This window comes from Myotis nattereri (assembly GCF_964212035.1).
Source record: "Myotis nattereri genome assembly, chromosome: 15".
NCBI classification, from domain to species: domain Eukaryota; kingdom Metazoa; phylum Chordata; class Mammalia; order Chiroptera; family Vespertilionidae; genus Myotis; species Myotis nattereri.
In genome coordinates this window covers 17,003,994-17,031,792 of record NC_138090.1, presented here as the reverse complement: position 1 = coordinate 17,031,792, position 27,799 = coordinate 17,003,994, and the positions used below count along the sequence as shown (strand labels likewise).

At 36.4% G+C, this 27,799-nt stretch overlaps 1 protein-coding gene across 1 annotated transcript in view; it reads right to left on the bottom strand.

Annotated features, from left to right (window-relative positions):
• Positions 1-626: 626 nt before the first annotated feature.
• Positions 627-27,799, bottom strand: part of AP1G1 (adaptor related protein complex 1 subunit gamma 1) — a gene marked incomplete at its 5' end in the record, with an annotated part of 53,355 nt that continues 26,182 nt past the window's right edge. Inside the window, 17 exons of the mRNA XM_081106982.1 lie at positions 627-1,934; positions 3,643-3,741; positions 5,712-5,872; positions 5,974-6,081; positions 10,611-10,737; positions 10,923-11,064; positions 11,725-11,829; positions 12,914-13,041; positions 13,675-13,764; positions 13,953-14,075; positions 16,965-17,019; positions 17,724-17,864; positions 20,631-20,744; positions 22,039-22,094; positions 23,957-24,055; positions 24,262-24,342; positions 24,977-25,072. Coding sequence (XP_080963108.1) covers positions 1,833-1,934; positions 3,643-3,741; positions 5,712-5,872; positions 5,974-6,081; positions 10,611-10,737; positions 10,923-11,064; positions 11,725-11,829; positions 12,914-13,041; positions 13,675-13,764; positions 13,953-14,075; positions 16,965-17,019; positions 17,724-17,864; positions 20,631-20,744; positions 22,039-22,094; positions 23,957-24,055; positions 24,262-24,342; positions 24,977-25,072 — 1,827 coding nt within the window. The 3' untranslated portion in view covers positions 627-1,832. The remainder of the gene's footprint in view (positions 1,935-3,642; positions 3,742-5,711; positions 5,873-5,973; positions 6,082-10,610; positions 10,738-10,922; positions 11,065-11,724; positions 11,830-12,913; positions 13,042-13,674; positions 13,765-13,952; positions 14,076-16,964; positions 17,020-17,723; positions 17,865-20,630; positions 20,745-22,038; positions 22,095-23,956; positions 24,056-24,261; positions 24,343-24,976; positions 25,073-27,799) is intronic.

The window sequence follows — 27,799 nt, the reverse complement described above, 5'->3', positions numbered from 1 at the left end:
AAATTTTAGCAAATCTTGCTCTTATATATTATTAAAACCTCCAAGTTTCCCCTTTGGAGCCTTTGTTTCAACTCCAGTTTGTCAAATGTAAGATATACTCTAGCATCTGATACAGAGCTAGATTTGACAAGACACTGAAGATCTGAAGTAAAGGCTTGGTGAAATGGAGGGGAAATGGACATTTGTACCCAGGATTAAGACCGATGCCAAGGTAGTCATTATACTGTACTCAATACAGTAATGATTACCAACATTTTAAGAGCAAGGTGGGCCTGACTTTTCCTTTCTTCTTTAGTATATCAGACATGGCACCTGTGCACCTGAACGTACACAGTACATTCAACATGGGCCACAGGAGAATCACCCTACCTTATTCCCACAACTGAGTGTTAAGGTTTGAAATCGCAAGGGTCCTTTCTAAAAAGCATTCGGCACTCTTCCTAGTTTTTAAAAAGCTCCAGATCTCAAGTCTTTGATGCAGATGTTCATGAGACTGGCCTCTCTCAAGAGACCAACTTCTCAGACTCAGGAAAGGATATCCCTACCCTATGGTATCCATTCCTCTGACATAGGGGACAAGGAAGCTACAAGGCTTCATTCCAACACCATAAAGTACAATATAGGAAAGATTTCTTTAACCGTGTGGTCTTTATTTCAGTGCCAGTGTTACAGATACAACACAAATGTTCCAGTTAGAAGAAGGAATTCAAACGGAATGCCAAGGTCCAAGCCAGGCTCAGGAAGTAAAAAGGGACGTTTGGAGTAATGGAGGATGACTCCAATATGCTCTAGGATGAGTCTGATACTCAACTCTTCCTATGGGCAAAGGTGCTTTTGGTAGAGAGTCTAATCTTTAAAAGTGGTAAACTCCTCTTTCCACCCATTTACCATAGTTCATCAGGCAAGTTATAGGCTTAAGAGAAATTTAAAATTTGTGGTGGGAATAGGGGCATTAATAACTACTTATATATAGTATCTTTTAGAAGTTGTCCACCTTGCACTTTAAGGGGAATCAATTTTGAAAATCATGGAGAGTATTCATCACTACAGCTCAAGAAGGGAGAAAGAAAGGGGAGCTGGAAGAGCCTTGGAAGTTTCTATTACAAATAGAGCACCATATCCTCCATGCCAAATCTCAACAAAAGCTCTTTTTAACTGCATCTGTCCAGTGTTTACAAATAACCTTTCAAAGTCTGACCAGTTCTTGGTAACAAGCATACATACATGTGTGTGTCTGTGTGAATACAGCAAAGCACAGAAAAGGCTACCAGGAGCCTATTGCCTTTCAAACATTGGGGGAACCAGTAGAAAAGGCAGGTCTCCCTAATGTCCATGGTGACATTTCCATTCTGAATGCCGGATGTAAAAAGCGCCTGATGATGGTGACCAGCTGGTGAGGAATCAATCCCCACCTTGCCGTCCACAGAGAAACACAGTAGAAAGAAGGGGCAACTCTGCTGCAGAGACAGTGTGAGTGTTTTCTTGCCATGGATTCCAGTCCTCTCCTCCAGACCAGCTGCTTTTCCCTCAGGGGCCCAGGGAATGTTGATTCTGGCTGTTAATGTGGGAGGGGTAGAGAAGTGCAGAAAAAGGGAAGAGGAGGAAGAGTGCAAACTAGCCTCCAGAAGCAGCCGGCCTCAACGGTGGAGGAGAGGAGATTAGTCTTTAACAATGCCTCAAGGTCAGCAATTACTTTAGGAAAATCCTCCTCAACAGTTCTCTTCAGCTCCTCGTGCCCATGGTACAGTTGGGGGGGACTTGCCAGCAATCACAACCTCCTTCCCAGAGTTCCTTTGATTGAGTGGGGTAAGAATGAGAATGGTGCCGGACCCTCATTGCCAGGACTGAGGGGGAAAGTTATTCACTTCTGCTAGATCTTGCATTGCTGAGCCCTTGTGATTATATGTGAGCTTGATCCGCATTCGTAGCTGTTGCTATGAGAAGAAAAGAGAATCACAAATTATGCAATGAAATGAAATCTCTAGAATCTTTCCAGTCCACAAATACACTTTTTTAAAAAAATGTATATTTTATTGTTTTATAGAGAGGAAGAAAGAGAGATAGTTAGAAACATCGATCAGCTGCTTCCTGCACCCGCCCCCCCCCCCCCCCAACTGGGGATGTGTCTGCAACCAAGGTACATGCCCTTGACCGGAATCAAACCTGAGACCCTTCAGTCTGTAGGCTGACGCTCTATCCACTGAGCCAAACCGGTTAGGGCCACAAATACACTTTTAATCTTAGAGAAAACAAAATTATTTTAAAGCAAAGTTGTCTCTTAAAAATGACACACAGGCACCCAGATGGTGTGGTTCAGTTGGTTGAACATTATCTCATGCAACAGGAGGGTCACAGGTTCAATTCCCAGTCAGGGCACATGCCTGGATTGCAGGCTCAATCTCCAGAAGGGGGTGTGCAGGAGGCAGCTAATGGAAATTTCTCATCACTGATGTCTGTCTGCTTCTCTCTCTCTCTCCCTCTCCCCCTTCTTCTCTCTCCAAAATCAATAAAAATATATTTTTAAAAAATTAAAAATTACATACTATAGGCAACAAGCAGCAGCAAAAACCACCTAGTACTCTAGCTATCAGCCACAGAAGCAACCTCATGCAGTCAGGAGTCTCCAGAACACATCGCTGGCTTTGATCCTAGAACTGCGGTAACAGGACAGAACCACGCAAGGGCATTTTCACGGAAACATTTGCTGAGTGCTTTTCAAAAAGATTCAACTCTTATATGTAAGTTTCTAGAAAAACGATGCAAACATATACTCATCTTATGCTCTACATTCAGACATACTATAAAACCTATAGTAAATGTGAACATAAACTTGTTTCATTCCCAAGGCATAAAGAAGGGGGAAAAAACAGAAAGAGTTAACTTATAGGTAACAGCAGTAGTTTTAAGAGAACTCTGTTATAAATACTTTTCACTTTATGTGGCAGATTTCAAATATTAGTGCATTAAGAAAATTTTTATTCTATGTATCAGATTGTCAAAGGAATTTCTAATTGTGCTACAGGTACTCAAAATACAGTGACTAGCAGAGAAAAGACAAGTGTTACAAGAGGATGAAATCATACTGGTATTTATGAGGCACTACCAGAAATCTTTCAAAGGAAGGAATTCCCTGAATCATTTCTAAAAACTGAAAACTAGTCAATTGATTAGTATTAAGTGGAGGCAATCTACTTCTTTGAAAAGATATAATAAAAGTATTGCTTTATTTTAGTTTCAGAAGCTATTTTTCCATTTGGCTGCTTAATTAAAATGTCTCCACTTTTGCTATGTATCCTTAACAATTACATGACATATGGATTTTTGGTTCAACAAATGCTCTTACCCCCGACTGCAACTTGTGTAAAGGTTAGAATATCTAAGCTTCCCCACTCCTGCAAAAACTAGACCTTTAAACCTCTAAATAGAGAATTTTTTTAAAGCTGCATTTTATAAGATACCACTAAATCATCTAATGTGTCTAGGCTCTGTTTATTATCTTCGAAAGAACAAGGTTAGATGAGACATTTTCACAGATTTCTTATGACTGTGAGTCAAAAAAACTCCAGAGAAACAAAGCAGAATTTTATTTCAAGAAGTATGCTTACACCTTTCTCAGATATTGTCTTCAAATGTGCTACTCACCTTCTGTGGGTTCAGAACTTTAATGACTTGTGTGATGGTCCCCGTATTAAATGCTGGGACAACGCTGCTGCTAGGAGACAGAAGCTGCAGCTGGAATGTCTGGGGAGAACAAAGGGCATCTTCAGAAAGAATAATACACTTAATATGATGTCAGAGAAGGCAACAAATAAAAAAGTCAGTGCTAGCTGGTTTGGCTTAATGGATAGAGAAATGGCCTTTGGACTGAAGGGTCCTGGGTCCAATTCCGGTCAAGGGCACTTGCCCAGGTTTTGGGCTTGATCCCCATAGGGCAGTGGTTCTCAACCTTCTGGCCCTTTAAATACAGTTCCTCATGTTGTGACCCAACCATAAAATTATTTTCGTTGCTACTTCATAACTGTAATGTTGCTACTGTTATGAATTGTAATGTAAATATCTGATATGCAGGATGGTCTTAGGCGACCCCTGTGAAAGGGTCGTTCAACCACCAAAGGGGTCACGACCCACAGGTTGAGAACCGCTGCCACAGGGGATGTGCAGGAGGCAGCTGATCAATGATTCTCTCTCATCACTAACGTTTCTATCTTTCTCTCCCTCTCCCTTCCTCTGTGAAACCAATAAAAATACATTTTTTTAAAAAGTCAGACACCCAGATGATGGTTCAAGTAACAGATTTACTTATTACTACTTTCTACTTGTTTTCCAGAAATCCATAATTCAGAGTATGTGGGTAGACTATCACTTCCTGGTATTTACAAAATTCCAGGAAGTCTTTGATCATGAAAACTAGCAATGAGCCATTCTTCCTTCCCTTTCTGGCAGAAAGAACCTTATTCTACTAGTTTTCAAAAGGTGACCAATTCTTGGTCTGGCAACCTCACTTAACAGTAACTGATCAACTATTCAGGTTAAAAACAGGTGTCTGTGGCTAAAAAAGAAGCTGAAAAGAAATGAAAAGCTTTCTAAAAATAACAAACCAGCATACCAGTCACTAACTACAGGCTGGGATGCGGAGACTTGAACTTTTGCTTTCTAAAGCAAAATTGGACTGTGTCAAGGCTTACTCCTATATGACAGAGGTGAAGGAAAGGCTGGCAGAGCCAGTTTGTTAATGGGTCGCTCCATTGGGCACACAAGGTCCTAACAGAAAAATCACATGCAGAACTAGTCCATAGAGCAAAAGACCTGGAAAACCAAAGCCATCATCTGTTGCATGCTAATGTGTTTTGTTTGTTTACAGGTAACAAAGGTGGAAGTGCTATGAGCAACACAAGTAAACCATAGAATTTAAAAATATCTTTCCTGAAAGTTCAGTCTTCTAAAATATTAAGGAGGGAGTAGAGAGGGAAAGAGAAGGAGAGAAAAAGAGAGAAGTGAGAGAGAGAAGGGATGAGGAAAGAGAAAAAGGGGAGGAGGGAGAGAAGGAAGTCTATTCAGTCTTCTCTGAAGCCCAAAATTTTAAGAGTAGAGATTTAATCTCAATACACAGGTTTATTATTTTGTGTCATATTCATAATTCTATTGTCAAGATAAATTATGTAAGCTAAAATATCATTCACTTATTTATATTTATTTAATATAAGATGCCATCAATAATAATTCACACCATTATTTTATATACCACTGAGGAAAAAAAAACATGCTGCCAATTAAACTATGCTAAGGTCTCAATTTTAAAATGTACCTCAATTTCAGAGATGATAAAAAGTAAAAATTAGTCATAGAATCTATGTATTATGCATGACATTTTGAAATTCAAGATATATCACTGTTATGCAAACAGGCATAGTTTATTTATTTATTTACAATATATTTTATTGAGTTTTACAGAGAGGAAGAGAGAGGGATAGAGAGTTAGAAACATCGATGAGAGAGAAACATCAATCAGCTGACTCCTGCACACCCCCTACTGGGGATCAAGCCCTCAACCAAGGTACATGCCCTTGACCAGAATTGAACCTAGGACCCTTCAGTCCCCAGGCCAACACTCTATCTACTGGGCCAAACGGGTTAGGGCCCAAGTGAGTTTTTAAAAAATAAGCCAGTCAATCTTTATTCAAAAGAAAAAGGCAAAGAAGACATTGTAGTACCTTTGGTACCGCAGCCTGGAAAACAAAGTCCGTCATGTCCAGCTCTGTGCTGTTAGAGGCCTGTATCGTTATCACCGTGACACTGGGGTTGGTGTTTGACCGTTCAAAGGTGAATTCTATCTTCAAGCCATTCTTACTGTATGCTGTGATGGAGGGGATGCCTGGGAAAGTACAGGAAGCTTAGCCTAATTGTAGTCAGCCTATACTTATAAAATTATTATTTTGCTTTCTTCAATAACTTTAATAACATCAGTAATTATACCTGTAGTGATGTCATTGAAGAGAGGCTGTGATGAAAGCCCATCCAACAAGAAGGGGGGCTGGGATATCTGAGGGGCTGAGGCAGGGGCAGGAGCAGAAGTTGGAGCACCTACAGGAAACAGTCCAACGTTAAGTCAATATTACCCAGCATGACAAAACTCACCAAGAAAATATAGGAGAAAAATATTTTGACCTCAGGTTAAGAGAAAGATTCCTTAAATAAGATGAATAATGCATAAACCATAAGTGGAAAGAACTTAAAATTCAAACACTTTAAAATGAGCAATGTCTATTCATTAGAAAATACTATAAAAAAATAGACCACATGCAAAAGAAAATGCTGCTACAAGACAACAAATGGATGAGTATCCATAACTATAAATATCTTCCTACAAGTCAGTAAGAAAAAAATAACCCAATTTAAAAGTGATAAGAGATAGGAACTAGCTATTCCCAGAAGAAGGAATCTGAATGAAAAGGACATCTTATGAAAAAAGACGCTTAGTAATTAGAGAAATGGAATTTAAAGCCACACTGAGATACTACTTCACATCTAGTTCAGTGGTGAAAATTTCAAAGTGATAATACCAGATACCAGCAAGAACGTGTAGCAAGGGGGACTTCTAACCTGACACAAACAAACTAGAAACAATTTAGCAACAATAGAGCTGAACATGAGCATATACCTAAAGTTCCTCAACCTCAAAATTCATAACATTTGAAGCTAGATGATTCTTTGTTGTGGGAGGCTGCCTTGTGCACTGCAGCATGTTTATCAGCACCCCTGGCTTCTCCTCATTAAATGACAGTAACATTCTCCAGTTGTGACAACTGAAAACATCTGCTAAGCCCTGGTGGGCAAAATCTCCCCGCTGAGAACCAGGGCCTTTTTCACAAATTCTTACATGTGTACACAGGAAAAATTGTATAAAAGTGTGCATAGCAAGATAGTTTCTAACAGGGAAATGCTGGATACAACCAAATGTCCATCATCAAGATAATGGGCAAGTAAACTGTGGTACATTGATCAAAGTAAACACTACACATACACAACAGTAATACTGTTAATGCACTAGAAGTACAGTTGAACCTTGAATAATGTGGAAGTTAGGAACACTGCCATTCCACGCAGTCGAAAATCTATGTATAACTACAGTCAGATCTCCACGTGAGGATTCCCAACGAAGGAGTTGACCTTTGGACAACTCGAGTTTGAACTGTGAGGATCAACTGCACGCGTCAATTGAAAACAATCCACTTATAAGTGGGCCAATGCAGTTCAAACCCACGTTGTTCAAGGGTTAATCGTACATTTAACATGAATTATTCAAAGATTATTCTCACAAATACAATGTTCAGCAAAAAAGCAAGGTGCAAAAGAACACTCAGTTGGATATCATTTCTATAAAGGTAAAAATTGGCAAAACAATATTACACACTATTATAAAGAAATATACAGAAATGGTAAACACCAAAGCTAAACACTGCTTCAGGACAGACAACAGTTACCTCTGGGACTAAGAGGGAAGGAATTGAGGTGGAGGTACAAAGGGAATGTCAACTTCCATAATAATATTTTATTTTACAAGCTAAGTAGATCAAGGCATTTACTAAATTTTATAGATGTTAAATATTGCATAATAAAAATTTAACATACACACACCCTGGGAAGGGTAGTATGAAGGAGGGGGGTGGGAGGGGATTACCAGATTACCATTTTTATTTGATATTTCCCAATAAGAACAAGAAGGATCATACAACTGAGGGTAAATGATAGAATAATGGCCATGAACTGAGAGAAATCAGAATTCTAAGAAGAGGTATAAGAAAATTCTGCAAAATAAAGAGAATGCATTTTATATTTAAACAGATTTCAAATTACTTATAAAATTAACTGAAAATATACCAATAAAAAAACTAAAAAATAAAGGAAGGGTGAAATATCCTTTTAAAAAATACCCAACTACAGTAAAAGAAAAAACAACAAGCATGCTAAAAATTAGCAAGGAAGGTAGAAAAACAGATGACTAAGCAAAGCACAAGAAGTTAAAAACAAATGTGACACTGCAGAACGTGCAGTCAAGCAGATTGCCTATGAAGTATACAAAGAAATATTCATATAGTTCTAAGAGTTTATATAAATCTAAACTACTAATTTTCCCACAATTACCATTTTCAAAACAATTTCAGAAATGTGTTCCCATGGAAAATCAGAGGCTACCAAAATATATAGATAACATATGGGTCCCTAGGTCCCTTAGATTTTGGCTTTTTTCTCTTCCAAAGGTACAATAGGTAGTACCTTTTGTACTACCTATTAGGGAAACCACAGAAACTTACTGTACCAATTCCTCTAAGAGCACACACTAAATTTATTTACAGATTTCCACTGATTTATATTACTGTGCTTTAGGATACAACTAATGATGGCTTAAGAATCTGTAACTCAAAAATGGGAAAATGTGTTTAAAACTCTAGACTTTTTGACACGTTATCATTTTGCTTTTTCATGTAACACTGGGAAAACAAGAAAGCAAGAACAAAAACAAAACATTAAGACTTCATGATAAATGAGTTAAGGACTCAAAAGGAATGTGGAAAAATAAAATTCATGTATAATGCAAAAATGTTGATATATATATGAAACATGCCCTGTGAATGAAAAACTTGAAATTAACAAAATATTAGGGCCAATCTTTAATCTGCTAGGGCTTGTAAAAAATGATAGCACACAATACTTACGATTTTATAGTGAAACTGGTAGCAATATACATGGAGGTTAAGGTAAATAATATTTATCATGCACCTACCATGAGTCATACATGCACTAACAAAGTCACCATTCCTCATAAATACTGAGGTTAAGTATTTGTCATCTTTATTTTAAACAGATTCAGAAAGACTAAGAAACTTAGTCAAAGAAAGTAATCCAAAATAAGGACAAATTTTTGTAACTATGTTGTTGAAGCATTAGTTATAAGAAAAATCTGAAACAATAGTAAGGAATTGAATAAATAATGGTACAAAGTTCTAGATGAAATATTAGACAACCATTTAAAATTGTAAGTGTAGCCGAAGCCGGTTTGGCTCAGTGGATAGAGCGTCGGCCTGCGGACTGAGAGGTCCCGGGTTCGATTCCGGTCAAGGGCATGTGCCTGGGTTGCAGGCATATCCCCAGTGGGAGATGTGCAGGAGGCAGCTGATCGATGTTTCTCTCTCATCGATGTTTCTAACTCTCTATCTCTCTCCCTTCCTCTCTGTAAAAAATCAATAAAAAAATATATTAAAAAAAAAAAAGAAAAGAAAAGAAAAAAGAAAATAAAATTGTAAGTGTAATTGTAAAGACTACGTACTATTATGGAAATGCTAATACGTTAACAAATAAACTATACTGCCTACACACTATGTTTAAACTATGAAATTGTTTTTACTTTTCCATATTCCAGTATTGATTTGGTTTTTGAGGACCTCAAAAGTACATAAGAAGTAACAGTTTAAAATTTTGTTTAAGAGCCCAGCCAGTGTGGCTCAGTGGTTGAATGTCAACCCATGAATGTAAAGGTAATGGATTCGATTCCTGGTCAGGACACATGCCCAAGTTTCAGGCTCCAGTCCCTGTAGGGGGCATGCTCTCTATCCCACTCCCTTCCTCTCTCTCTAAAAAAATCAATAAAAACATTTAAAAAATAATAAAAATAAAAAAATTTAAGACACATATATAAGCTCCGGGAGGCTGTTGTATTAGAAAAAAATAACTTAGCCTGTAATAGGCAGTCTACAGGATCATCCAACATCCTTATTCTATGGCCAGTTTCTACTTGAGGTTAAAGTATAACTCTCCATTATACTTTTAAAGAGGTTATGTAAGCCAAAAACTATATACTACAGTGATACTCTCAGACTTAGGGATTCATAACATTACTGAACACATCAACTACAAAAGTCTACTACTAAAACAAAAATAAGAGCCCTAACCGGTTTGGCTCAGTGGATAGCGTCGGCCTGCGGACTGAAGGGTCCCAGGTTTGATTCCGGTCAAGGGCATGTACCTTGGTTGCGGGCACATCCCCAGTAGGGGGTGTGCAGGAGGCAGCTGATTGATGTTTCTCTCTCATCGATGTTTCTAACTCTCTATCCCTCTCCCTTCTTGTCTGTAAAAAATCAATAAAATATATTTTTTTAAAAAATAAGAAAAAAATTCCCAAATGAAAGTTGTATTTGAATAATATTAGTATAATTATTAGTGATTTCCTCTTTCCATTGCTTTAATAATAGGAAAGAAGGGAGCTCTTAAAAACTAACCATGAGTAGAAAGAAACCTAGAGAAAGTGATGCCTTTGGACACTAATTAAAAGCAAAGGTGACTTGGGATTTTTTTTTTCCAGCCTGAAAGTTTTAAAATACAAGTAATTCTCCCCAAATTAAAAAAAAAAAAAAAAGGACTTTAAGGAATCCCTAGTCTCTAGAGTGTTAGCATGGCACCTTATATCCCAGATGTTGTGAAGATTCTAATCTTGCTTCTGACTTAACTTCGCCCATCTTCAACTGACTGATGTGCTAGAAAGTCCATGTTCAGCGTAGTTTTTCCCCAAACCCTTATCCCTATCTCAGCATTAAATAATTCCACTCAGGCCTCACCTGTAAGGTTGATGTCTCCCAGCAAATCAAGAAGCTCGCCACCAGCAGAAGCTGGTTTGCTTGTAGGTACAGTTGGAATAACAGGTGTTATGTCATTTCCTCCCAACAAATCCAATAAATCATTGGCCTAAACAAGAAAATAATATCTCAATTTATTAATCATTTGCCTAGTCTACTTCTAATGCAAAGCTCTTTCAACACTTAAAAATGAAAGAATCATCAGTCAATCTAGGAACACTGAAGGGAATCAGCTAAGAGATTACAAGGAACTATTGATCATCAGTGTCCCCAGATAAGCCGGTAAAAAGCTACCTGGCTGGTAGGCTGTGGCCCAGAGGGTGGTGGTTTGGTCTCTAGCGGAGCTGGTTCTGTCTCTCCATTTGTCTGCACAATCTCCGTAGGACCATTTGTGGTCACTTTTTCCATGACAGGCATTCTCTCAAGCAGGGCAGACCTGAAAAAAATATCTGAAGTGGTTAAATTCCAGGCAGTTAATCTAGATTCCCTACCCAAAACAATCACTGTAACTGCACTGGGGCCAAACATGAAAAGCCATCTCCCCTCCCCACGCAACACGTACATTAAAATAGAAGGCGGATTATAACAATACATGACCTAAATTCCTGGCTGGATTGAGGGCAGGCAAGAAACCTTGAATGGACAAACTATCCACCTAAATCCTAAGAAGGTGAGATTTCACAGTGGTAGAGAAATTGGAATGAAATCAAGGTAAATCAGTAGATATTAACAGGTTCCAATTAAGATACTGTATAACAGAAGGGGGCGGTGACACCAAAATGTTCATAGTAATATCAGATGAGATTCTTTAGAGAAAAATACAGCTCTCACTTCTTAAACCAAATAAAATGGAAAATGAAGCTAAATTTCTGTATCAAAAGAAAGGGGAGACAAGGAATGAAAGACCAGTTAACTTCTTTCTTTAGAGATTAGGCAGAATAGGAAATGAACAAAACAGAAGCAGTCAAGCAATTAGAACTGAACAGGATAGTGAAGTCCAGTTAATAAGACATGAGGGATGAGTCTCCTTTATGGATTATGACAAATAGTTTGGGATGCTAAGAGGCACATGCATTGCTTAGTTTCTTTTACTTACCTCATATGGTCATATTTCTTAAAAAGTGCATTATATTCTACTGCCCTCTGCTGGAGTTCCACATCAATGCTGCTTCCATAGATGGAAACCACTTTCTTTATTCGGCTTTGGGATAAAATGACAAATGAATTCAAATACCCAAAAGAAAGTTCATAGACAAACAGAAAGAATAATGTTTAAACCAGAGTTTTCTGGTTAAAATTTTGAAATACCTTTTCTTAATTTACATAATCTTTCCAAAACAAAACATATTTCCTTCATCTTCATTCATCCAACATATACACAACATATACTGAAATGAAAACCGTCACAATCCAAGTTCCTCAGAAGAACTCATAAAGAACCACACTGGCTTCCTTACTTATCCAGTGACCGGGCGTTCCACAGAATCAACAACAAAAGTAAGAAAAGTGACCCCTACACCCAAAAAGTCTCAAAAGAAAGTCTCTCACACAATCTCTTAGATCAACAAAGGCCCAGAATTTGAATTCCTTTTGGGTGGGGATGGGGTGAAGAGGTTATAGTTTTTCAGAAATAACCTAGAATGTCTCATCCCATCTGTCTGATACCCTTTTGTAACTTGCCTTTTAGGGGGAAGGAAAGCCTTTGTTAACAGCTGTGCTAACACTGAGGCCACAGCTAGCACCTTGTTTTGTATTCTGGGCTAAAACTCATTAAAAACAGTGCTACTCTTAAAAAACAAAAAACATATACATATATACCTCAACACCACCATCATCTCTCTCCCTCTCCCTTCCTCTCTGAAATCAAAAAAAAAAATTTTTAAAAACTAAAAAACAAAACAAAATAGTAAACAGAATTTAAAGACTTGAACACCACAACCCTATGATTTTCTTACTATCCATACATCTCAAGATATTGTAAAACAGAACCTTTATATGGGGAAATAACTTCTCAATTTGATATCAAGTCACAGTTAAAAATAAAAATGGACATTAGAAATCTGATTTTAAAAACATCACAAGCTCAAAATAATCTACGATGGGGTGTGCAAAGTATAGATGAAATAAGGATTAACCACAAAATGATGATTGTTATTGTGGTGTAATAGGTATATGCAATTCATTTTATTATTCTCTCTACTTTTGCCTTTGGTTGAAATTTTCCATAATAAAATGTTTTTCAAGATTTCAAACAATCTGTTCATCCTATTTTTCTCCATACTCACTTTACAGTACAGGTGAATCGAGTAGAAAGCTTCATAATGGCAGTGAGGGCATAACCTCGTGTCACAGAGACGGACATATTAGAGATTAAGACACTTTCTAAAATATCCAACACTTCATCTTCTGTTACCTGAAGAGAAGAGAAAAAGAAAGACAATGTACAATGAAATGTAAAAGTAAATATCTAAATTTGATATCAAGTCACAGGATGCCACCAGAAAGACAATCCTACCATCACTACCAAAGCTTCTAACACAATTTGTTCTTTGCCAGGATAACTGTCCAAACTGATCCATCAACCAGAAGCAGGTGAAAGGTATGTTTAAAAAAAAAAAAAAGTGGAAAATACCCATTGGGGGCTGAGAGGCATATTTAGCTGCAAGAGGCAGAAGTAGAGGAAGGGAAAAAAGTTACATAGAGTTCAAGTACTGTTGCCACAACTACTCCTAAAAGCCAGTCCTTTAATGAGCAAATGGAAATATGGCTATAGGTCTCATTTCTTCTTGTTTAAATCAACCAGAGAGTAAGAGAAACAATATAATTCCCTCTGACAAAGTGGGGAGTGGATCCCAAGGTGGTTTTTAAAGTCTCAAAATGGCTCAATAAGTTCCACTTCAAAAACTGACAGGTTTCCCAATATAATTCTGGTATTATTTCTTTAAAAGGTTTTTAAGAAATCAACCACAACTCCTCACTAAACACGGCCCACTTATGACCGAAATCACTCTTTCCCCCATCTTTGACCAAGAGGAATAAGGGTTACCTGAATAGGCTCTTCCTCTTCACATTGGCCAGATATGAGAAGATCTCCATATTCACCTATACACCATGCAGCTACTTGTACCAAAGGTTGCTGTCAAAACAAAGTCATTGTTTATCAAAGATTTTAATCCTGACAAAGAGTAATGCAAATCATAGGTCATCTCATCATAAACGTCAAAATTGAGATATATCTAAGTGTTAGTAATAAGCACATACAAGAAAAATAAAGTGTAATTTCCTCCCAAAGCAGAAAAAAAAAAAGGCAAATGAAGTACTTACTTGAGAATAATCACCAAGAATTGCTTTGTATAAGCGCTGGACAGTATAGGCATGCATCTCCACACTATTGGTTATTAACTGGATCAAGTTGGGGACTGCATCATCACGAACATAACTTCCTGCCTAAAAGGAAATGTAGACAGTTACCCCTAGAAACACACAATGATGATAAACGTCAGCTATTATTATCGCTGTTAAAAGGAGACTACTAAAAAAAACAAACCCTTCAAAGATAAAGTTGATTCCAATTCTCGGGTTCATAAGCAGCTCAAACTTCAAAGTCTTACTTATTTAAATGAATATTCCAATTTTTTTAATTTTATAAAAAAATAAAATCTCCTCTTTGTCCAAAGTAAAAGAAAAATATAAAGACTTAAAAATTTCAAGAAGTTACTAGCTACATAAAGAATAGGTAAATTTTACATAGTAGCCTTCATTGTTATAATTCAGTTCCTTTTTGATACTGGTACTTTAGCCTCTGAGCCTATATCAAATATAGTAAAAAATAAATCCATGAAGAGTTTTTTTAAAAATTTCAAGAAGACCTTTTCTACACAAAGCAGGTAAGGTACAGGGGTGGACAAAAATAGGTAAATTATCAGCCATAATTACCTAAAAGATAAATCATAAGCAAGGATACAAAATAATAATAATAATAATAAGACAAATAATAAAAATAAATACAATAATTAATAAATAATATAAGAATAAACTCTCTGTTTTGTGTGCTCAGAACTGTAAACCTACATTTGCCCACCCCATTTGGTATTTCAAAATTTAAGAAGTACATTCACTGGGAACTGAGTTACAACAAACTCTCCCATCCCACAACTCCCCGAAAAATGTTAAAATTATATGGACTAGCTAAAGTAGTCATGTTATATTGGAGGATGGCAAGAGAAGTGTACATGAATAGCTCAAATGGGGCATATTAAAAGTAACTTTTATAAAACTTGAGTTTATTTAAAACCTTGCACTGTTCTTTTAAGACTAGAATTTATAAATATTACAGAACTAACCATTAGTCCCAGGAGTAGGAATTATTCTGTATTTTATTATCCACCCTTTTTTATTACTTGGAATTTTTAATAGTATCTCTGGAAGTCTGAGATACTGTTTGAATCTATGGAACAAAGTAAAGCTATTTAACCTATGAGGAACTAAATCTTGGCCTTGTCCAGGCATTATGACAGCCAGGCTCACAAGACATAAAACTGTGCCTAATATCAAGCGATCTTCATCAATCTCCAATTACTGGACAGAAGAGCGGATATGATTTACAGCACTGAGCCAAGCCAAACCATATGTTGTTGGAAAGCACAAAAGAAAAGGGGGAAAAAATTCTCAGGTGATTGAGATACCCCACTTGTATTTTAAGAAATACAAAAATTACCCTAATCGGTTTGGCTCAGTGGATAGAGCATCGGCCTGCGGACTGAAGGGTCCCAGGTTCGATTCTTGTCAAGGGCATGTACTTTGGTTGTGGGCACTTCCCAGTAGGTGGTGTGCAGGAGGCAGCTGATCGATGTTTCTCTCTCATCGATGTTTCTAACGCTCTCTCCCTCTCCCATCCTCTCTGTAAAAAATCAATAAAATATATTTAAAAAAAAATAAATACAAAAAAAGAAGGAGAAGTTTGGGAAAATGGTGAAAAAGAAAAGGTGAGAAGTTAAAAAGCAGAAAATTTGTGGTATAACTTAAATATTTGCATTCTTATGGGAGAAAACAGAGTGTTTGAAATAAAAGGATGCATCAACAGGATATAATTGACACTTATAGACTAATTCATCCAACAACAGCAGAATACAATTTCTCAAGTTCACCTGCAACCTTCACCAAGACAGAATACATTGTGAGCCATAAAAAATACCTTAAATTTAAAAGGATAGAAATCATATAAAATTACACTAGAAAGCAGTAACACAAAGATAGCTGAGAAATCTCCAAATAGTTTGAGATTAAACAACATGGTACTAAATAACACATGGGTCAAAGAAAACATCGGAAAAATTAAAAACACCAGTTATCTCTCATGAACATAGATGAAAATATCCTTTAAAGATATTAGCAAATCAAATACAATAATGTATAGAAAGAATTATATACCATAATCAGTGGGATTTATGGTTCAATAGCCATAAACTGATTATAATAATCCCACACATCAACAAGCTAAAGAAAAATCATATGATCATAATAAGAGAATATAGGTCAATAGGAAAAATGAAAAGTAGGAGCATTTTTTAAAATGGTTTTGAGTTCTAAAAAACATTTTTCTTAAACTAATCAAATTTGTGAGTGTTTACCTTCATGGTATCTACCTCTGGTAACATAATTACACACAGATAGTTATATTTCCTTTATATGCCACTACACTTTCATTTTTACTCTGACATCTCTAATCCCTATTAACTGAACAATAGAAAATCTCCAAAATTCTGGACAACAAAGAAAAAATACCTTATAAAACTGTAATCTTAAATCCAGAACAAATGTAGTCATTCAAAACCTTCCAATGGCTTCCTAACACATTCACAATAAAACCCAAACTCCTGTGAGGCCCTAAATAATCTCGCCCTGTGTTAATGTCACCAATCTCTGCCTTCACTTACCTTCTTGCTCTCCAAGAGGCCAAGCTTATTGCTACCTACTGTCTTTGCAACCCCTGCTGTTCTCTCAGATTAGTATACTCCTTTCCCAAATCTTTGCATGGCTAATTTCACTAAGTTCTCTACTCAAACATTAGCTCCTCTGAGTGACCTGCCCTGAATACTCCACCTAAAATACTTGGCCCATTGCCCCATATTCCATCCTCCTCGGCCTTCATCGTAGTCCGTCATGCTATTTTAGTGTTTCTTGTAGCATTTTCCCTTGCCTGACAGTATAGTACATATTTCCCCATGAATTTCCTATCTCCCCACTAGAACGTAAGCTTCATGAGCATAAAGGCTTTCTCTGTCTTAATCAGCACATTCAGCAGTTAGTATATGTTGACTTAAAAAAGCTACTTACCGTTGTCAGAACACGCATAATTGTGTCTATATGCCACCGTTTGGAAGGTGCATACCTAAAAAAATAATGGCACCAGGTGAAGAAATTGGAACCTGTAAATTATACTGTGCTCAGTGACTTTCAAAGATCCTGCCTATTATCATAAGTGATTATATTTAGGGACATTTCACCTTCAAATCTAGCAGCAATATCCATTTCCCAGGGTGATGAAATGGCACACTGTCAAACTCAGATGGTCTACATAGTATTGCAATAGGAGTTGCTGAGCTAAGAAAAGAGACTGTCTGAGAAAAACAAAGTCAGATCAAGAGAGGATAGAGAAGAAAGAAAAGGGACTATTCCCAGACCCAGACAACACCAGGATTAGGAACTTGGTCCCTTAAATTCACAGTGGAAAGTATAGAAATAACCATACAACCAAAATCTTTAGGTACTTCTTCCTAAAAGTTTTACACTCAACCACAATTTAGATGCTGAAACATCTATATCCTCATAAAGAGGGCATCATGGATGAGAGGTTAAAGAACAGATTATAGGATTATAAATCCCAGGTTTTATAAAAGAGGGATTTTTGGAGGGGGGAGGGGTCTTAGTATACTTAAATGCTGGCTATCATGGCCTCCTCAAAGCTAATTTCTAATTAGGAGCTTGAAATAAATGTTACATGTTTTAAACATGTTTACAACATCCTCATCTTTTAAAAATGCTTTTTAAAATTCCAAGCATCTTTTACTAATGAAGGTAAAAATCAAATCTTACTTTTCTGCAGCAAGAAAGATTCCAGATGCACAGTCTGCTTTAAATTCTGGCTCACAGGAATCCAGAAAATAAAGTAACTCCTTCATCATGCCTCGGATATTATTCCCATTTACCAGGGCAAAACTCAATTCCATTGCACGCCTTGTAGGGGAGAAATTACAAAACAAAACAAAAAAGAAACCAGTTATAGTTACTGTGGGAATGAAACAAAGACCCAGGGGTTTTCTCTCCGAACACCAAGCACTGGCGGGTGTGCTCATGTTCTTGCATGATCCTGTGATCCAATCTTTGCACACAAGAAAACAAAAGTTATCAAAGTTAGTTTTTCTATTTTGAATCTTCAGCCAACACTTTCTTCAACACTAAGAGAGACACAACTGATCAAAAATGGAGTTTGGGTTCAATATTCTATTCTATAAAGCTGAGATTTAGAATACTTAAAAGGCTCAAAAAGAGTCAACAAAATTATTACCCAAAGATATCTCTCTGCATTTATTCCTTAAAAATGTAATATATAAAGTCATCATACTCTTTTATTACACTCACTTCTGTCCAAAGATGATGTAACACAGTTATATCAAGGTATGTGGGAAATTTTCATAAACACAAACCTTGAGGGCATTACACTAAGGGCAGTAAGTCAGACCGAGAAAGATAAATACTGCAGGATATCGCTTAAATATGGAAGCAAAAAACACACAGAAATAGAGACTAGAACAGTATTTACCAGGGCCAAGGGGGTGGGGAGTAGAAGAGATGTTGGTCAGAGGGTACAACTTCCAGTTATAAGATGATTAAGTTCTAGGGATCTAATTGTACAGCAGAGTGGTTAAAGTTAGTAACACTGTATTATATACCTGAAATCTGCTAAGAGAATAGATCTTAAATGTTCTTACCACACACAAAATATACAGTAATTATGTAATACTAGAGGCCCAGTGCACAGATATTGGCACCAGTGGGGTCTCTTGGCTTGGCCTGCAGAAATCGGGCCAAAACCGGCTCTCCGATATCCCCTGAGGGGTCCTGGATTTCGAGAGGGTGCAGGCCAGGCTGAGGGACCCCACCGGTGCACAATCAGGGCCATGAAGGGACCAGGGGAGGGCTCCAGGGCATGTCTGGCCCATCTCGCCCAGTCCCCATCGGCCAGACCTCAGCAGCAAGCTAACCTACTGGTTGGGACATCTGCTCCCTGGTGGTCAGTGAGCATCAGAGCAACTGGTGGAATGGCTGAACGAATGAATGGTCGGATACTTAGCATACTAGGCTTTTATTATATAGGATGATGCACTGTGTTAGCTAATGCTATGATGATAACTGTTTTGCAATATATGACTGTGTTAAATCAATGCACTGCGCACCTTAAATTTACAGAATGTTTTATGTCAATTATATCTCAATAAAGCTGGGGGGAAAACTGAGAGAGAGAATGAGGGCCATGAAAAGGAAAAAAGGGCATGTGCTATGAGGGCAAATAAAAGTTTTTATAACTGCCTATCAAATTTGCTAGCCAAGGCAAAATGGAAATGTTTAACATAAAAGTTATAAGGTTACAATATACACCTTTTCATATTTGGTCAATAACATCAAACATGGTATATAGATTGACTTTCAAAAATATTCATTTACTAAGTAGAAAGTACTGCCATCTTAACTAATTTATAAGCAATAAAAAAATCAATCCTTATAGAAATACAGTAACAGATAATTCTCATATAATGCTTAGATACTTTATTTATATTAATCCAGTTAATCCTGCATAATCCTAGAAAATGGGTTCTATTGTATGGGAATTTTACATATAGGACATCTGAAGCACTAAAAGGTTAAGTAACTAGACCACATCTATTACGGGCAGAGGCAAGATTCAAAATAAGGCAGTCTAGTAATCAAGGAGATACAGATTTTACTTTTGAAATGCACGGGCCAGTAACAAGCTAGAGAAAAACAAAACAAAATAGGAGTCAGAAGGCCTGATTTCTATTCCCAGGTCTGCCTCTGTATAAGCAGTACAGTTTAGAGTAAGTCATTTGATTCCTTTGGGGACTGTATTTTCACTAATCTGTTAATTGAGAATAGAAGTAATTGCCTAGTCTCACTGGCTTGCTCAGAGAACTGAGAGGGCGTTCATAGACTGTTTACTTTGCAAGGCACTATGTGAAAGTTGTTATAGCTGAGTCAAGATCTTATCTTTAAATTGTCCAAGCATTTAGTACGTGTTCTCCACAAACAAAAGGAACTCAATAACAATAAATGATTGTTAAAAAAAAAAAAATGTTTGTTATGTGAATGGTTTCAGAGATCATCTCAAATCTAATTTGTTCTGGATTTGAACATACAACCACAACTAAGCTAGGTTTTACAAACATCTATAATCCTTATAAGAGGAGAACCAGTAGAGCTACTCCATGGAGAAAAAAATGTAAGCCGTTACAAAGTGCTATCTACCTGCTTCCGAACATCATTCCTAGATGCACTGTTCTAAAAAACACAGCTGCCTCTAGTATCTTGGGGCGTAAGTACTGTGAGAAAAAGTGTGCTGTCAGCAATTTGAGTTTCAGCATCGTGATAAAACACTTAGCCGATGGATCACTCTGTATTTTCATCCTCCAACACACCAAAGCACAGTACTTCTGTTAAGTAACCTTTTGTCAAGCTTATCTCTTTATTGGTTTTATTTATCAAAGAACCAAGGACAACTTCATTGTGCACTGAAGTCTTCCTTTTTGGCCTCCGTCATTGACCTAACCCCTTCTCCCTGCCAATCCTTTCTAAAAAAGGATTTACTCTGCAGAAAATTCATCTATGAAAATGAGGACAATACATAAAGGTCAACATTCTCACTTCCAAAACTATTACAAAGTTAGCAGGTGGGGTGGAGGCAAAGAACTATCAATAATCTGTTACCGTTTTATTGAGACATCCAAATCTTTTAGACAGTCCACAATGGTGCTTCTGTGCCTCTGCACTGCATTATGATCTGTCTGCACAGTCTTCAACAAGGATGTCAGAGCTACATATCTGCATGAAACAAAGTTGCCGAAGAACAGAATTAAAATGTAAAATTCAGGGTGGTTTTTTTCTGCCTAAAATAATGACAAAAAATGTCTAAAGACTAAGGGAATGTACATATTTTAAACATTTAAAAGAAAGACAATAACTATAATGGTAACATTTTAAAGGCATAGAAGACACATTAAGGTAATGACAACCAGAAGAAGCTTTGGATTTAGAATATTTGCATTCATTCATGGTCAAGTCTAAAAGTGACTGACTCAATTATTTCAAGTTCTTCCAAACAGTACAACAAAATAAGCATATAGTATGCCTTTTCGGGCCTTAACCCCAAAATGCAAAAGGAAATTATTTCAATTTTACCATTTGTATTTACTCTGCTTTTGAGACTCGTACCAAATTTTGAGTATAACATCCTAGTATTAAAAATTATTCTGGAAGAAGGAGATAATTCAGGATACCACAATAATTATTTCCACATTTTTTTTCAAGCTTAACATTTTAAGAAAAATTTTTTTCTCCTGATTAAAAGAGGGGAAAAGGCAAACTACAAATAAAAGATAGTACTAATAAATTCATCTACTTTAAGTCGTCAGCCTGGCCAGTGTGGCTCAGTTGGTTGGGTGTTGTCCTGTGTACCAAAAGATTGCTGGCTCAATCCCCAGTCAGGGCACATGCTCAGGTTGCATCTCCGGAAGGGGGCATGCAGGAGGCAGCTGACCAATGTTTCACTCTCACATTGATGTTTCTCTCTCTCCCTCTCCTTTCCTCTCTCTAAAAATCAATTTAAAAATCTTAAAAACAAAACAAAACAAAAAAAAAACACCACACAAACTAAATGGAATGGCCAAACACATTCCATATTGGGTCAGTAAACTACAGACTACCTGCAAATATCCAGCCCTCTGCTGTCTGGTTTTGTAAATAAATTTTTATCAGAATAGCAACATTCATCATTTATATGATCAATGACTGTTTTCATGCCAACAGGCAGAGCTGGGTAATTGCCACAGAGACCAAAGGCCCACAGAGCCTAAAAGATTGACCATTTGGTCCTTCACAGAAAAAGGTAATGACTCCTGATTTATAGTATAAAGAGATATGTAAAAATTAAACCAGAGGCAAATCCTCAAATTCTTTACAAAACAGTAGTTTTAAGACTAGACTAAAACAGAAATCCTGAGTTTCCTCAGCTGAAGTTCTAGATAAGTCACTTAATACATGTGTGATCTTGAGCAAAGTTACTCTTGAAAACAGACTTTATAATAACAAAATATAAGACATTTTTCAATTGCTTTACCTAATATTCTTGTCATTGTTCAATAAGAAACGACCCAGGATATTTATGGCTAGGACCTAAAGAAAAATAGCATAGGTTAAAAATCTAGAAAAATTAAAGATTTCTATTGTTTAAGGATCACTTCTGGCCTCTGTTGAGTGAAACTATTTATAGGCGGTGGTTGGTATTTTATGGCCTGGAAAGACCAGAAAGTTCAGAAGATAAATGATGGTGTTTGTTGCACAACAATGTGAATGTACTTAATGCCACTGAACTACAGACTTAAAAATTGTTAAAACGGTAAATTTTATGCTATATTCTAGCATTAATTTTTTTTAATGAAGATGATCTCTATACATGAATATGGACTAGTTTCAATATAACATTAAGTGAAAAAAGTAAAGTGCAGAACGATATACATAATACGCTACCATTTTGTTTGAACGGTGAGAAGAGGAAAAGAACTAACCTAAGTTATTTTGGTTAATGTAATCTAAGAAGAACTATACACAAATATTGTATTATAGTAAGTTTATTTCTTATAAGACTATGGACAAGTTATTCTTATATTAATAAATGATTGAAAGAATGAATAAAATCATGAGGGAAAATTCTTCCTTACAGAAGAATTCTAATTATTTAATGAGGACAAAATGAGGGAAAACAGGAAAGTATCATTAGATTCACCACCCTAACAACTGCTGCAGACAAGATCTTCTGATGAATAAAATTGATAGGCAAAAGTCTGAGGAGAACAAGATATCTGCATAATCTTAAAGCATCTAACCCCAAAATATTACAAAGGGAAAAACTGCAAAGGGAAAAATAACTTTACAGTGGAGAGACACAGCAGACACCACCTTAACCAATGATCAAGTTAATATCACCAGTAGCGAGACAAATAGAAATAGCATGTACCTCCTGATATGATATTAAGAAAGGCACATCACTTCTATGACAGTCTTGCCAAAAAAACATAACCTCAATCTGATTATGATAAAGTATCAGAGAGAGCCAAATTGGAGGACGTTCTAAAAAGTAACTGATCAGCCCAGCCAGCGTAGCTCAGTAGTTGAGCATTGACCTATGAACCAGGAGGTCAGGGTTCGATTCCCAGTCAGGGCACAAGCCTAGGTTGCAGGCTCGATCCCCAGTGGGGGGCATGCAAGAGGCAGCTGATCAATGATTCTCTTTTATCACTGATGTTTCTACCTCTCTCTCCCTGTCCCTTCCTCCCTGAAATCAATAAAAATATATTTTAAAAATAAAAATAAAAAGTGATCAGTGCTCTTCAAAGTGTCAAAGTCATGAAAGAAAAGGAGAGATAGAGGAACTGTCACAGACTGGCAGAGACTAAGGAGCTGTGACAATGAAATGCAAAGTGGAATCATAGATTAGCTCCTGGAACAGGAAAAGGACATTAGTAAGAAAATTGGTGAAATCTAAATAAAGTCTATAATTTAGTTAATGGCATGGTACCGATATTAATTTCTTAGTTTTGATAACAACATATAGTTATGCAAGATGTTACAGTACAGAAAGCTAAGTGAAGGGTGTACAGAAACTCAACTGTTTCTGTAAGACTAAATTATTTCAAGTAAAAAGATTTTAAAAGTGGGAAAGAGAAGAAATACACATATACAAACACATTTAAATAAAAACATCTCTGAAAAAATACATTATAAAATGGTAACAGTACTTCCCACTAGAATTTAGAGTCAACACGTGAAGGCTACAGGCAGATGTTTTCTTCCCTACATATCTTCTGTAATGTTTGAATTGTTTTAGTTTATGTGTTTATTTCTATATAAAAGCAAATATTTAAGACATTCTTTCCAATAGTTAATTTTCAAATGGAATTCATTTCCAAAGTGCTAAATCCAAATCAATTATTCTAAAAGAAATGTTTAGGGAGAAGAAAATATTTTAAAAGACTTACTCGCAGTCCACTCTCTGACTTAATATCCATGATAGTCAAAACCGTTTCATAAAGAATAGCATTTCCTACATTTTTACTAGTCTCTGTATTAGTGGCAACCTGGAAAGACACGGAGGGCAGTACACAATGATAAAACAATGCTTCCAAAAAATATCCAGAAGTAACAAGAGACATTTTGTGATTGATTATAGTCACCAATGAGGAAACACAAATAAAAACTGCTCCCTATAAACACAATCATTCCACTCCCTGCTATACTAAGATGAACATTTAATATAAATATAATGCAAGTTTGGTCTACTCACCTGTGCTAATATATCATTCATAGCTTCACTTGAGTCATCATCATTTCGTCCTAAAATTCTTAATAACCGTAAAATTCGTACCTAATGTGCAAAATATGAGAAATGTCAACTAATTATGTCTGGAACAAAGGAACTTTTTGCTTGGTATGAAATTCAAGTATCTTAAATTAAGTCTAAGATCTCCTTAGAAATGGTCAAAATTCAAACAGAAGAATTTTAAACATTACCTCTAGAGACATGACATGTGTTTCTGTGTCTTAATGAAGTTATTAGACAACCACACTGTGCCACTCCACAGCTAAAGGATGCCACCACCTGCAGAGCTGCATTACAGGCTTACCACGGAGACACTGAGGTTCAGTTCCAGACCACAGCAATAAAGTGAGTACTGCAATAAAGTGAGTGGTAGCCTTTTTGCTGGTGGAGGGTCCTATTTTTCAATTTGTAAAAAATAAAATGCAACATCTGCAAAGTGCAATAAAGCAAAGCATAATAAAACAAGTATGCCTGTATACTGGTAAGTCTCTATGTAGTACATAATTTTGATTATTACAACTATAATTTCATTCTATTAATCTAATAAAATACAGACTTGTGTAACTATTCATTTATTAACTATCAAATTTCTTCCTGACACAAACTTAAAAGGGAGGAAATGCTCTATTCAAAACTATTAAACTCAAAACATATATTCAAAGCTTTCTTTCAAGCTCACCTGCAAAAAGGGGTCACTGATACCAGAAACATCATGTTCTGGTGAATATCCGGACATGATGAGGTTCTTTAGAATACGAACTAATTGGGGCACAAGCTGCAGGGAAGAAAGATGCATCAAAAAACAGTGAACATCAAAGACTTTCTCATGAATAGGCAGGTAATTTGGCTTAGAAAAAGGGTACAAGGGTCTGAGTCCAAGCAAATTCTATTGATACAATATACTAGTATATTGTTAGTGTTGGTTAAATACAACTTAGGAGGCTCTAGCCAGTTTGGCTCAGTGGATAGACCATCGGCCTGCGGACTGAAGGGTCCCAGGTTCGATTCCAGTCAAGGGCACATGCCTGGGTTGCGGGCTCAGTCCCCAGTAGGAGGTGTGCAGGAGGCAGCCAATCAATGATTCTCTCTCATCATTGATGTTTCTATCCCTCTCCCTTCCTCTCTGAAATCAATAAAATTTTATATATATATACATATATATGTATATGTGTGTGTGTGTGTGTGTGTGTGTATTATATCTTAGGAGTATTTTTACCAAGAACAATTTAAATTCAGATAAAATTAGACTTTTTAACTCCAGAGTTATATATGCAAAGATACTACAATAACAGCCAGTCAGAAAGCCTATGGGAACTAAGTAAAACAGATGCCTATGAAGCATACTGCATTTCTACTTCTATAGATTGACATACTTAGCTGTGGCACAAACATGCTCAGTTTTTATCCGTTCACAACATTTGGATATAGTGCTCGCTTCACATATACAAACATCTGAATATAAAATGGTATCATATCCCAAATACTGGTGACCTTATTAAAATTATAGTTTTAAAACATACTACCTCAAATTGAGAAAAAAAAAATTTTTCTCCTCTTGAGATAGGACTAGTTATGTCTTTTTCCAACTAACAACAGAGAATACAAAAGCCTCCAAGTGTTCAACATTGACCACACAAAAAATTGTATCTTTTACCTTAAGATGATACCAAAACCATGAATAATTTCCTTTCCCTATTCTCAACTCATATGACACCATTTTCAGTAAAATTAAATTTCAGCACCTAATTGTACAGACTGATCTGTCACCTGTTTTCTTGTCTAATCTTACTAAGGAAACTCTACATTCCTTATGGTCAAAATTCCCTTCTTGTCCTTCCTATACTTTGTTCATTTAGTCATAACACAAGAAGAGGCAATTTTATTACCAAGCTGAACTTAAATATGCTCTAGATGTTATTATTCATTTCGTTCTGTTGATCAATCATTTAATGTTAAAACCCTAATCCAAAATGTTTGCCACAATAAGAACTTTTCCAGTCTCCAACTAAAAACTCAATTTAGCTACACAAACAACTCTAAATACCTAAAAATTAACAAGTGTCCACAGTGAACTGAATCACCTTTCTTTCTGAGGCAATCAGAACAGCCCCAACTTTGCTACATATAATTATTTTTTCTCATTGTGTTTGGACTCTGTCTCCTCCCTACTCCCCAACTCTAAAAGGGAATCAAGATCAAAACAAAAGTCAAGAATGCCCAAAGTATACACTCAAAACATTTTCACAATCCTAAGACCACTTCTAAATATAAGAGAGCTGTGTACATTTAAATAAGTTTGGCCATAACACTTTAGAATTAAGTGATTCATAAAGGTACCCACACAAAAATCTAATTTGGATGACTTCAAAATTAAAACAAATCTAAGCCACGGAGAGAAGCCACATTAAATCTGTCAACTGTGGGCAGATTTACATTAGAGGTAAAAGTAATTTTATACAGTTTTAAAATTAACGTAATAAATTCAGGATTATCTAGTTAACAAGCTCTGTACAAAAAGTCTCGCCTTGCATACTTTCCAATGGCCTACTTTTTTGTACTACATGTAACCCTAATTATTTTTAATCTGGTTTAAATCTTGAAGAAGCCCTTTCTCCTTGTTTTATTCACTGCCAAAAGGCCAGTACACCACATCAGATCACCCTGGGACAAAAGCACAAATGCCTAAATGTTCAGCATAGTAATTCTTGGAACCCAGCTTTATTATTCAGACAAAAACACAAGTTGCTAAAACTGATGACAGGACAAACAAAAAGTAAGATGACAAAGGGAAAGGCTGCAGCCATGAAAATCAGTTGATGCCCACCTGCTCCTCCTCAAAAATCCTTTTTATATTCCAACACTTCTAGAAAAGATAAGTGCATGTAAGGGGGAAATAAAAGCTCTAAGTCTGAAGTGAAAGCTCAGAAGTACACATGAAGCTTTTTAAAGTCTGAGGTTACCCACATATGGTTCTAAAATATCTACTTCAAAAAGAAGTAGTGTTTGTGTCAAGGCTCCAAACTGATCTGGAATTGCCATCACCAAAACCACTGGGAAACTGCTCAAGGTTTCTCAAGCAAAGATAAAGGAAAGGCAGAGAAGGAGGCTTACAATGCAGGAAAGGCTACAACTGAAATCCAAGGCTGACTTTGGAATCGAGTTTAAGTGACAAGACAAAAAACTGGACTAGGGAGTTAGCCAAAAATGCTAGAACAAATAACTCACAGTGTTAAGCATAGCTTCAGCATTAGTATATTTTTAACAGCCACATATGTGGATGGATACACAAAAGCTACTAAGAACCTAATGCCAGCATGCACCATCTAAAAGAGGGTTAATTCTTACCTTTTCATTCTAACATACAGCAGGATTCCAAACAGACAACAGGAACAAAACATACAAAGCAAGCATTAGGGACAGATACGGGTCTCATACTATTTTACAATAATTTAATCAAGACATAAACATCTAAGGGGATGAAAAAGCAAAAAAAAAAAAAAAA